Here is a 12,808-nt window from a genome sequence, read left to right as displayed (position 1 = left end):
GTTCTTTTCACAAGGGAACAAGTAAAGCTCTGGCACGGGTGCTAGCGAAGGAGGGCATGTGAGCAGCCCAGGCACAGCTCTTCTGGGCTGCCCACATCATTGTCCAAGAATGAGGCTCCATGTAAGGAGAGGGGACATTCCCTTGCCGCTCCTTGAGGCTCCTTAGGGACTGGTAGCGGCAGAGGGAGCCTTCCACTGAAGCAGGCAGGAGCTGCTGGAGCAGACACCGCAGAAGACGACTCCGCTCCTGTTGTTTGCGAAGGCCATAAAAATTGTATCCTTCATGAGCTGTACATCACAGAAGATTCTAAACTGGCACTCTACCTGCTTTAACAGTTATAATATCGTTTTACCTACTTGCATATATATCACACTAAAAATATAGACGCTCTCTTTTCAATACTTTCAGATTGAGAGTGATTCAAAAACGCCACACACGACAATCGTCAAAACCTCGTCGTCCTTTCCCGCTTCTTTGATATTTTTTTTTCCTCAGAAACTAAACATGTCAGGACATTAAAATAAAAAGGATTGTTCCTCTTGGAACATGCGCCATGAAATATAAAAATTGGAGGCAAAATAAAAAATACGACTGGCACCTCGTTGCCTGAATCCAAATGAAACCACCCATATATATATATATATATATATATATATATATATATATATATATATATATATATATATATATATATATATATATATATATATATATATATATATATATATATATATATATATATATATATATATCTGTGGCGGTCCATCGGCCTACCAAGCCGCAGATAAAAGACGAAGACGTTACTCGTCGATACAAGCCCGGCGGCACGTGGGAATAAACAGAACGTTTTCACCTAAGCTCGGAGTCGGTCGCACCATCTATTCCGTCCTCAACATCGAACGCGCTTTATATGTATATCATTTTTTCATGCCACAAATTTAAGATAAAAACGCCGTAACTGACCAGTTGTTTCATCTGCGTGCACGCTGAGAAATGTACCGAGTACGTACGAATTATTCGTGTTATTTGCTTTTATATTCAAGCGCAGAGAGAAAATGCACTCTTTTTTTCTATAGAAATGCATTACCGGAAGTCAATTTCCGACTGGTTGCTGTCTGCTCTATACTTGGGTAGTAATTCAATTACAGTAATTGAATTACCCTAATTGATTTACTTCTTTTGTATTTTGTAAGTGTAATTAATTACTTTCTGTAAGTGTAATTAATTACTTACGAACGACTTCTGATTGGCTTTGATTGGAAGGATTGTGGGTGGACCTCAGTGGCCTCGAGGTCTACCCACTATTTAGTTTTCTCAACCTACCAATAAGAGCTCGGCGTTCTGAGATCACAGCAACCCATGTGCAAGAAGCAGACAGCTTGCGCTCTGCATTGCGTAAGTGTTTGAAAGAAACAAAATTGAGGTTTAGCTTTCAGCCCAGGTTGAGGATTTTAGTTGTCTATGAAGTTAGTTTTTTTTTTTTTGCCAGTTTTTAACGTTTTTGGGGTGTACTGTCGCATATTTTTTTCTTTGAATTATTTTCGTGTTTATTTCCTGTTGGTTTTACTTCGGATATTATTTGCTTAAGCATCTTGGAGACTGACCTCGCACCAGTGAATATTGTCATCGTTGATTCGGGAGCCCTAATTCGGTTTTTGTATATTTTTGAGCCACTGTAATTTTAACTCAAAGCAAATAGTTAAAGAAAAATGAAGCGTGTGTATGTGAATGTGGTCGTATTAGCGCGAGGAGATTGTAGTTTTTTATTAACACTATTAAACTATTCAGATATGGCTGATTGTCACATTTTTATTTGCCTGGCTAACAAAAGCGTGTCAACCAATATTATTTTAGCGATCTGGTGTCTTCGAGTATATGAACTAATTTATTATTAATAATTAAAAATATAAGAACGTATGATTTCATTATCCCTAATTGTTAAGTTTGATCATTAATTTAAGAAAATTCACAAAAGAAATGTGCAATTCGTGACAATTCGTTAAGCCTCCTCAAACATTTGGGCAAGGAATGAACAAATGCGTTGCATTCTTAACATGTCATTTGAAGTTATATAGACCAAGATGGTCGCTCCCAGAAATAAGTAATTGTAAAGTAATTGCAATACTTTTTGAAGTAATTTGTAATTGTAATGAATTATTTTTCATATAGTAGTAGTAGTAATTAAGGTTAAACTACTTTTGGAGCAAAATAATTGTAGTTGTAATTAAATCACATTTTGGAAGAACTTTGCCATGTATGGCCTGCTTCAACTTGCCGCGGCACACTAGAGCCAGTTGAACCTCTAGCGTACATTATAACTATGGTTTGTACTTGAAGTTTGCTTCACTTGCAGCAGAAATTGGCCGGTATTGCACTGCCACCGGGATCGCTAGATTGACAATATGATGACTATAAAAAGACGATACCCGAATTTTGTATGGACACCTGCCAATAAAAAGACGCTTAAAGTTCTTTCGATATTTGATTGCCATTTTAGCACCGACCACATCAATGCCAAAAGTCGATAAAGTAACGATACCGTGTCCATAAATTTCAAGCGAGGGCCATAGAATGGCTATAGGGGCGATAGAATGTCGGTTAGATGTATATAGAATGGCGGCAGCCATTTGCAATTGGTTGTGTTGTCCCTGTTTTAATTGTGTTATTCTTTCTTCATCCTATGACTTAACCCAACACGCTCTTCTCCCAAGCATACCATTTTTATAGGGGCGTGCGGCCAATGTGGTCCTTCTGTAGACTTAACCTGAGCTCAAGGAACTGCAATCGTCCTTTTCTTAGCTCCTAATGCGCGTTGTTTAAGCCACTACAACATAACACGAACTCCCACGGGCCACACCTTCGTCATGTCACTAGTTAGTGTGGAAGCCTGTTTAGTCAGAATGAGGAAAACATCCACACGTCTGAAGACTGCGAGTCCCGCATTTTTTCTGAAAAGGCTCTTCGGCAGAAACTTAAAAAACTTGTTGCACAAAACAGGCACCAAAACAAGAGCCGCTGCAGATGCCCCTATTTTGTACAGAGTTTCAAAAACACGGTGAAAGCAACAGCTGGGTGATTTCAGATAAGATCGACCAAAGGGTGGCTGGTCGACATTTTTAAATCAACTGATGTTTTTATATGACATTGTCTAGTGTCTGGTATAAACGAATCCACACTTAGTTTTGACCAGAAAAAAATTTGGAGACAAGAAAAATCGTAAGGCAGGGAGAGGTGGACAGTTGCAATAACGCGCACTGATGGAGGGGGCAAGTTTGAAAGTGAATAATTAAAACAATAAAATTAGAAGAATTTTAAAACTTTTTACAAACAAACTATGGGTACAACTTGCTTGTAATATAAAGTAATAATATTTATTAAAAATTTATTTAGTTTTCTAAAAATTGCCAAACATGCCTGCTCGAACGACAAATGGCAAACTTTGGAGGTCTGTATCTCATGAAATAATTTAATCATTATGATATAATTTGCAGATATTATTCTACTAATATATAGCTAATATTTAAAAAAATAACTAAGGTATCTGTGTGATACAATAGTTAGGATATATTGAGTCAAACATGGGAAAAAAATCAAACAAAGAAAAATTCCAATGCGAATAAAAAAAAAACACCACCTTCGATTTTTTTTTAAATTTGGGTACCCTGTTATACTCTACTTCGGCATTCATTTCTATTAAAAACATGTCGCATCATTGCACTGTGAAAGAAGAAACAACTCCCCAAAGTAGGGTCCTTTTTCAAAGCCTACACTTAGCAGTGTCCTATACAAGAAGTGACTCTGAGTTCCAGTTTCATGAAACTTGCACAAATCTTTTATATACATTTATTCAGATGAGGTCATTGATAAAAAGAGCGATCGGTCACACAGTAAAAGGGAGGAGAAACTATATACAGCATTTTACATAAGCGTACAAAGTGGTATCATATTAGAGACTAATGATTTGAGAAAAGATGATGCAGTGTGAAGTTGTACCTTCCGGTATATTTTACATCTAGAGTAAAATAAATAACTTTACTTCCACACACAAAAACAAAGATATAATAGTAAGATATTTAGGTTGGCTGTGTATTTACGATTACAAACAATTTCAGGTGACGGATGCCATAGTGCCTAACTGGAGCAGCTTCGATGCTCTCGGTGTATGAATGAATCGTGGCAAGCCGATATATTTTATCCTGCTCGAGGATAACATTTTGGGATTTTTTTTATAGTGATCAGATAAAAATTATTAGTAACCACCAACAAAAACAGTAGGTTAAATACCCCGTGAAGAAAAATGTGATAAATAAGATGTCCCTGCATTCAAAATGAGCAGTCCTTGGGAAATCAAATTCGGCACTTTACGCTAAGGTTTTCCTCGCTGTACCCATTTCATAAAGTTGCTTCCAAGCAGATCCGACTGTCCGTGCTACATATACGTCACAGGTCCCTTCTGTTGATGACTTGCTGAGCCGCCACGCGTGCCAAGACTGAATGCCAGGGAAGGCGCGCACCGTCAGCCACTCTTCTTTTTTTTGTTCACGATACCGAACAACCTCATTTTCGTCCAGATATACAAGATGCACGCCTTTCAGTTTCTTTGATAGAACGCTCACCATTGTCCTGGCCGTCTGAATTGCGCTTACTGAACGTTCTCTCAGGTTGTTCAGCGTGGCCTGGTGCTTCACGAGTCCGCCAACTCCGTCACATGCATTTTTCCCATGTCCAGATGCAGAAAATAACCACTGGGCTTGTGGGCAATCGTCCTTTGCAAATTGGTGAAGCTGGTAGCGATTCTTGAAATGACTGGCGGCGCCGTCACTTACGTACGTCACGTACGAGTATACCGCAACGTTGTCTTCAACCCCCACTCCTTCACTTTTTCTAGAGCCAAGCAAGCGTGAGCGGCGTCGTGACACAGGTCCTCACTGATGATAGCAAAGCTGTTCGTAGATTTTCTTGTCGTCACTACACATGTAAATATCGAAACTTGTTTTTTTTTTTTTCAGTGATATGCTTGCACTTCGTCAGGAAGCACGATGGTCCAGTTTTCAGCAAAGTCAAAATGAAAGACAATGCTCCCGCGTTGCATGCACTGTTTTGCATCGTAGATCGCTTTACCTTGCGTTTGCCGGATATGGTTGTGAAGTACCCAACTTCCAACCGTCACTTGGATGACTTTTAGGAAAGTCTCAGGTTCCAAAGTTTTTTTCACAAGGTCGCCGGACTCCCATGTTGCAAGCACAATCTCTTCATCCTCCGGGATATCAAGTTCCTGGAGTGTAAGAAACTGGCCTTTTGGGCAGTGATCACAGTCTCCTTGAAGGCACAGTTCTGTTGCTGGGTCGCACAGAAATGCCGAGTTCATTTCACCAGTGTTGAATGTTGAGCCTGTAACGTTCTATAGAGCGGCAATACAAAGATAATAATTGGCGCAGCGCACACAAACGCACACTTCCTGGTGTGGAGTACATTGGACCCATCTAGGGCGCAACGAATAAAATTTCGTTAGCCCAACGCCGGAATCGGGATGCTTGTCTTTGTATATACGGAAGGCCTCTCGTATTGAGCGTGTCATGAAGCGCTTTGGCACGAACGTTTTCTCTCCGTTGAGCATGACAGAGATGACGTCCTTCTGGTTGGGACTTTGGCGCGAACATTGTAGCTCGTCTTTCGTGAAGTACTCTAGGGCAGCAGACAGGTTCTCAGGGCTCACCTTGCACCTCGTGTAAGGATCCGGCTCATACCACACGCCATGCTTTTCCTTTAGTTTTCGGGATTTACTGATGAGGTACATTGAGGCCTGTGGAATCATCTTTTGAACCTCATTCTTCGTCAGTGTTGACGGCAGGAGTGTAAGCAGTTGACAACGTTCCCGGAGAGAGGTGGCGGTTTCAAAGGCCTGCCGAAAGTTGTCCACCCACTCAGTGCATGTGCAGCATGTTGGTTCGGACGACCCCGATGGTGCGTCCCTGTCGTACGCAATACGTAGCCTTGAGCGTATATTCTTGACAGCAACCTGCTCCAGTTCTGTCTGCTTTCTCTTGACATAGGCAGGCCTGTCCCGACTTCTTACGACGCTTGGTTGTCTCAGCGGCGACATATCTGTAGGTAGTATGCTGCGATTTAGATCTTCAATTGCTTCTTCAGCTGGCACAAATATGTCAGGGCACTGCTCTGAGCTTCGCATCGAGATCTCCTTAGTGATGTGCATGAAGCAATGGTAGCACAGGTAGTCCGTCGCACTCACTTTGGTGGAACAGTCAGGCGGAAGAATTTGCTTCAACGAGTTTAGGTCCAACTCGCCAACACTTCGAAAATTTCGCTGCTTTGGTATAGTCTTTTTGTGTTTGCAAAAGTAATCTGCACAAAACACTCGTTCGGAGCTCCAGGACGTCTTCATAATGTATACATAAATAATAGAAATTAAACCCCAACTGATGGCATATAATTGCCAAGTGAAAGAACTACTGGGTGCACAAGTGACAAGTCCGAGGCTGAGGAGCTCACTCACTGCAAACGTACATTTGAAAAGAGAGGTCACAACTGAGGCTGTCGGCAAAGCTTGATCCACGTCAAAGGAAGAAAGAGGGAAAGTCTCCAGACAAAAAATTGTGGTCAGCGGCCTTCGAAAAAGACTTTCCGGAATCGCACTGTCGTCCCTCCACGCGCTGATATGAAAGCACCCGAGCTTCTACCACGTGGTTCATGGCACAGCCTGAGCCATGTCGGCGACCGGTTCGCGAGGGGTTGGTGGTGGGGTTACGTTGATGGTCACTCGGATTAGCCCTTGCTGTACTGAGCTACCGCCTGGAGTGCCTTATCGCCGGCTGGTGTCAACAACGAGAACACACACACCCTGTCTACACCAAAACTACAAGCGTTCACCGCACACGCGTCGCCGCCGCTTTTAAGCTTTTGTGAAATTGCTTTCTTTTGCCGCGGAGAACCGCCTTATCTTAACTACGCGCCTGAAATCCTTCCAGGCGGGCGTACACAATATCAAGCGTTTCGAGAAATGCCCGTGGAGTAGAACTATGGGAAAATTCGGAGCCCGCGATGTCGATATCGTCGCCGTTGTGTTAGTACGCCGTCGCGTACTGCAGTCCCCCGTTGGGGGAGGGGGGGGGGGGGGCGGTCTTACTACGATAACATGGCGACAGCGTTTACACTCTATGTATTTACGCGAGGCTCGAGTATTTGGGGATAATGCTGCCGGTTGGTGTGCCCCTTTGTGCCTGATATTATCGCCCGTGACGCCAGCGAGTGAGATGGCGACAGGCATGACTGCTCAGTAAACAGGCGTCGGCGGCCATGTTTTGCTGGTTCAAGCGAACCCCCTTGTCCTTGACAGCGAGCGGGGAAATGCGAAAAAAAGATTGTATCGGCCGTTTTGCCAGAACTAGCGACGAGTGTCGTCTGCGGTTTCCGGCAACTATTTTGCCATAATCGTGAGCTTAGCGAGGAAATGATTTTTGCTAGCCACAGAACACTACCACGCAGAAAGGGAATGCTTGAACATGTTTTTGTTCTGGATATATATCAGGGATATATATATGAGAGAGAGAGAGAGAGAGAGAGATGAAGGTAGAGCGGAAGAGGGAATAGCATATAGTGTCGCAGGAGAATTAAGTAAACAAAGTTCCTAGTGGCAGATGGCTGCATGATCTTTTCTCGGATCACTAGTCCGTAATATGATACCTCTTTGTACACAGTAGTTTCTCCTTAATTTAAGTGTGTGAACGATTTCTTTAGTTATCATTGGCCTCATCTGAATAAATATATATAAAAGATGTGTGTTGGTTTCATGAAACTGGAACTCAGAGTCAGTTCTCTGCTAAGTGTAGGCTTTGAAAAAGGACCCTACTTTGGGGAGTTGTATCTTCTTTCTCAATAAAATGATGCAACATGTTTTTAATGGAAATGAATGCCGAAATAGAGTATAACAGGTTACCTAAATTTAAAAAAAATCGAGGGTGGTGTTTTTTTTTATTTGCATCGGAATTTTTCTGTTTGATTTTTTTTCCATGTTTGACTAAATATATCCTAACTATTGTATCACACAGATACCTTAGTTATTTTTTAAATATTAGCTATATATTAGTAGAATAATATCTGCAAATTATATCATAATGATTAAATTATTTCATGAGATACAGACCTCCAAAGTTTGCCATTTGTCGTTCGAGCAGGCATGTTTGGCAATTTTTAGAAAACTAAATAAATTTTTAATAAATATTATTACTTTATATTACAAGCAAGTTGTACCCATAGTTTGTTTGTAAAAAGTTTTAAAATTCTCCTAATGTTATTGTTTTAATTATTCACTTTCAAACTTGCCCCCTCCATCAGTGCGCGTTATTGCAACTGTCCACCTCTCCCTGCCTTACGATTTTTCTTGTCTCCAAATTTTTTTTCTGGTCAAAACTAAGTGTGGATTCGTTTATACCAGACACTAGACAATGTCATATAAAAACATCAGTTGATTTAAAAATGTCGACCAGCCACCCTTTGGTCGATCTTATCAGAAATCACCCAGCTGTCTTTTCCAGTCCCGCGCACCTGTGCACATCGTTTGAGGGTAGCCTCTGCGTTTTCGGTTGCTGCGTTCATTTCTGTGTGTATTTCTCCTGCCGAGCTCGGTTCCCTTTGAATCTGAGAATTATTTTACAAAAACGAAGAGCAGCGGAAACGCAAATTTCTATTTGGAGAAGCTCGTTCCGTATCATTAGTTCTTTTCGGCGTGACCTCAGCAAGGAGTCGACGAGTGGAAGATGAAATTTCTGGGCGTTCCGGATTGGATTGTCTTGGCGGTGACAGCACTGGCCCTCTTGTACATGTAAGTTAGATATACTTTTTTTTTTTTTTTTTGAAAAGGATGAACTTTCATTTTCAAGCTAAGGTTTTCAGAGTAACAAAAATAGCTACGATGATATATAGAATAATAGCCTATACTAACCTCTTTGCAATAACGATTATTTTAAAATATGCCCGTTCAAGTCTAGAAAAATTATCTGCGCATCTTCCATCGTGTCGGAACACATACGGGCGTGGAAAAGGCAGGGTTAACGCAGAATGTCATGTGTTAGTCTGAAGAACCTGTCTAACTTGTGAAGACAGTGTGGCGCGAATGGTCGCTGCTGCCATCTTTTGCGGTGCCAATATAATGGCGCTTTTTCGGGAACCGTTAGAGTGCGGGACGCGGAAGATTGAGCACGTTGGGCCATGTGACAGGCTTGCCTTGCTGCAAGCCCGTCCGGGAGCAACAACACGAAGCCGGGGTTTCCATAACAAGAAACTACATTTATTGCGGTAACAGCAAAGGGTTGTTAGTATTCAAGTATAACATGGCCGTAGCATTCGGTCTACACGCCTCCGTGACCCTCGGTCCGTCTCCCCTCTTCTGTGGGCGTGTCCCCTCTTTTACAGGCTCGTGCGCCTGTCCTACATGCGCTGTTGTGCGCCTCGGACGTTGTCCACTTTGGGCGGTCGACAGCAGCCCCTGAGCGTGGACCCTCGCTCCCACACTTATCTGTTCAAAAAGATTACAGCACGTGCATGTCAATGAAGGCGGACCATAGTTGGCACAATTTTGATTCTCACCGGTTTTGTGCACTGGAATAACCCTGACACAGAGCCCACCTGATTGAACGCTGCATCGACTGAGTGACGCTTTGACTATAATTGTACAGTATTCCGATACTATTCAGCATATTGCGAATGAGCAATTTTCGCTTACTCTTTGGACTATTTCAGGTATGCGGCCAGGTACAGAAATTACTGGAAAAAGCAGAATGTTGTCCACGAAAACTTTTCTCTCATATTTTCGGCTGTAAGGCGAATGATGCCTAGGGTGAGCATTTCGTTCTTGATATTTTAATAGCGAATAACTGGTTGGTATGCAACTGCACTTTAAGAAATGCCTGCGCGTCTACTTACCCGCAAAACACTCTAAGAGCCAATCTCTGCGATCTACGAAATCAGCTTAGGAAATGATGAGGCGGAATATCCGTTTAGATATTAAAATGAAGTCTGCGCTGTGGCATTGCGCAGTGCAAAGCGTCGTGCTGCCAAAGCGTAATGCCACAGTGCAGACTTAATTTTTAGATCTAAACGGATGTTCCGCCTCATCATTCGCTGAGTTGATTTCGTAGATCGGAGAGATTGGCTCTTTGAGTATTTTGCCTGTAAGTAGACGCGCAGGCATTTCTTAGAGTGTGCTATAACTTTTCAACCGACAACGTTTCTGCGCATTTTTACGAAGGCGTCTTTGACCTGCAGTAAAAGGAATTTACAACAGAAAGTTATCTGCATATAGCGCTAAAAAACGGATAGTAATAAGTTTTGAAAAAAAAAATGTATTAGGAATTAGGGATGTCGCGAACCACCCTAGGTTCGATTTCGAAAGGTTTCGATATTTGCGAAGCGAACTGAGGTTCGATTCGAAAAATTTCGATATTTTCGTACCGACCAAGGTTCGATTTTGAAAAATTCGCAACTTTTGACCACAGCGGAGTTTCGAATTCGAAAATTTCGAAGCTTTCACGGTTTCTGAAATTTCGAATTCGAATATTTCGAATATTTTTTACTTCAGGTTCGATAAATTCGAAGATTTCGAAATTCTTTGTAGAAAAAATTCGAAAACTTCGAACGCTTCGAATTTTTATAGACATGAAGTTCGAACAAATCGAAGATTTCGAATTTCTTCTTGCATAAAGTTCGAAAAGTTCGAAGGTCTCGATTCTCTTTTAACGCTAAATTAAAAAAAAAAAACGAAAAAACTTCGAAGAATTTGAATTTCTTTCTAATCCAAGTTTTCAAAGTTCGAAGTCCGATTTTCAAGTTTTTCCACAGTTTCAGTTTCAAATAACGTTTTCACGACTCACCTATTTTCACAAAATCAAGTTTAGAAAAGTTAGGGTGTGATATCCAGATTCTGCGAAGTTGGTCAGGCAATTAAATGAGACGACGAGTGTCCCGGACTTTTGCCAGTGCAGAATTGTGACCGGCAGCCGCCAGGGGGGGGGGGGGGGGGGGGGGTTTAACCTGCATCACGCAGTAGCATAGCCTCCTCTATACGGAGAAAGCCTGGCACATCGACGACGGAGCCATAGAGCGCGCGGCCGCAGGAAAAAGGAGAGGAGGAGCGCGCCGAACGGTGACCAATATGGTAGCGCAGAGCAGAAAGGGCAGACCTAGACAGCGAGCGCTTGGGTCATGAGCGGCCGCTCCCCGAACCACGCTTGTTTTTGTGTTTTCGTCACCGTCCTTTTTGTACTCCGGGAGAAACGGGCGCGGCGATTCATAAGGGCGCAGGGAGAAACGGGAAAGGGTGGACGTTGAGTTTCTCCTCTCCACGATAGCGACAAGAAAAGAGAGAGAAAAAAAAAAGATTGTTTCTGCGTTTGGCCGCTCGCTCTTTTGTGGCGCTAGCGGGCAAGGTTCTCTCCGCTCCCGTTTCTCCGCCCCTCCTTTCCCATTTACGGCGGCCGTCTTTTCACGCGACGCGCCAGGCTTTCTCCGTATAGAGGAGGCTATGGCAGTAGTGATTGCTCGAACACACTGTTTTACGAGACTCATCCAGTTCGAAACGGCCAGGGGCGAGCAGGAGGTTGAGGCTCAGAAAAACCTTGAAGCGACCTGGCAAACTAGCTCGCCACCCCTTGCACGCTGGTAGTAATCCGATCCGGTGATGTTTATAATTGTCCTGGAGGTTTATTTTCTGGGACGGAGGAATCGCCTCGCGAAAAGCACAAAAGCCGACACAACTCGAGGTCGAGGAGCGTTCTACCATACAAGTGACGTCGGAAGAGGAAAAACGGGGGGAAAGAGGGTAGCGGGGGGGGGGGGGGGGGGGGGGGGGGAGGGGGGGGGCTTCAGCCTCCTTCTCTCTCTTGCAGGTATTTCGGACTGTTAAAGGAATCAATACGGGGAAAGAGGGCGTGGTCGAGCTTATTTTAATCTGAAATTATTTATGCATATGTATAGCTACACTGTTAGCGAAAATGTAATATTTCGCCTGTTTACACCCCATTTTCACTCGTTAGCATATTTTTACACGCTCTGCTAGTCATAAATCGTCAAAAAATTACTTGGGGTAGTAAAAATTGGTGTTTCGGTTTCGGTTTACACAACTAGGCGTGTAAGCAACACTGAAAACACCCCAGCCCAACACCCCAAAACGTCGAGCGCCATGTTGCTTCTGCCTTGAAGCGGTACGGAGGACGTAGCAGCCGAAGGTGAGTGTTTGATTTTTTTTATCAAGTTTGTATAGAATGTAGCACGTCTCAGATTTGTATTACATGACATTCAACAACGTTAGATTTGCTTTGAGCAAGCCGGCTCAGGCGTTAAGCCCGATTCACACAACCGGCGTTTAGCCACCCCGTCGATTGGAAACGACTCGACTGCTCGCCGGTTCTTTTGCGCGAGCTTTCGCTCGGGCGCTGTGAACCCTATGAACTGTGGTGCTCAAAGCTAGCACAATTAGGCACGGCTAGCGTCCCGGTGGAAGCTGCAGAGAGCGGAAACCGAAGACACCGTCGCATAAGAGTGGCGAAGCCGCGATCCTGCGCTGATCGTTGTCCCGCCGCTCTCTCCGGCAATATCGACACTTCGCTGCTGGGTGTCTCGTATTTCGACGTTTTAGAGAAACTTGGCATTGGCAAGCGCGAGGAGTCTTTTTATCGTTTTCTCCGTCGCCTGCGTGGAGGAAACACGGTGGCGATAGAAACATATCCTCATGCAGTCAGTCAACTTGGACAATCCCCCTGTTCCCTCAATCCTATCGCATTCTTTGACTGCGTT

The 12,808-nt window shown here is 43.2% G+C and overlaps 1 protein-coding gene across 1 annotated transcript in view; it reads left to right on the top strand.

Moving 5' to 3' along the window:
* The first annotated feature begins 8,757 nt into the window (after nt 1–8,757).
* The window catches only part of LOC8027776 (cytochrome P450 3A25-like), a 54,847-nt gene continuing 50,796 nt past the window's right edge, over nt 8,758–12,808 (top strand). Inside the window, exons 1-2 of the mRNA XM_040222515.1 lie at nt 8,758–8,840; nt 9,758–9,854. Coding sequence (XP_040078449.1) covers nt 8,776–8,840; nt 9,758–9,854 — 162 coding nt within the window. The 5' untranslated portion in view covers nt 8,758–8,775. The remainder of the gene's footprint in view (nt 8,841–9,757; nt 9,855–12,808) is intronic.

Source organism: Ixodes scapularis, unplaced genomic scaffold, assembly GCF_016920785.2.
Source record: "Ixodes scapularis isolate PalLabHiFi unplaced genomic scaffold, ASM1692078v2 PGA_scaffold2__306_contigs__length_199485367, whole genome shotgun sequence".
In the NCBI taxonomy this organism is placed as follows: domain Eukaryota; kingdom Metazoa; phylum Arthropoda; class Arachnida; order Ixodida; family Ixodidae; genus Ixodes; species Ixodes scapularis.
This window is presented reverse-complemented; position numbering and strand designations above follow the sequence as displayed.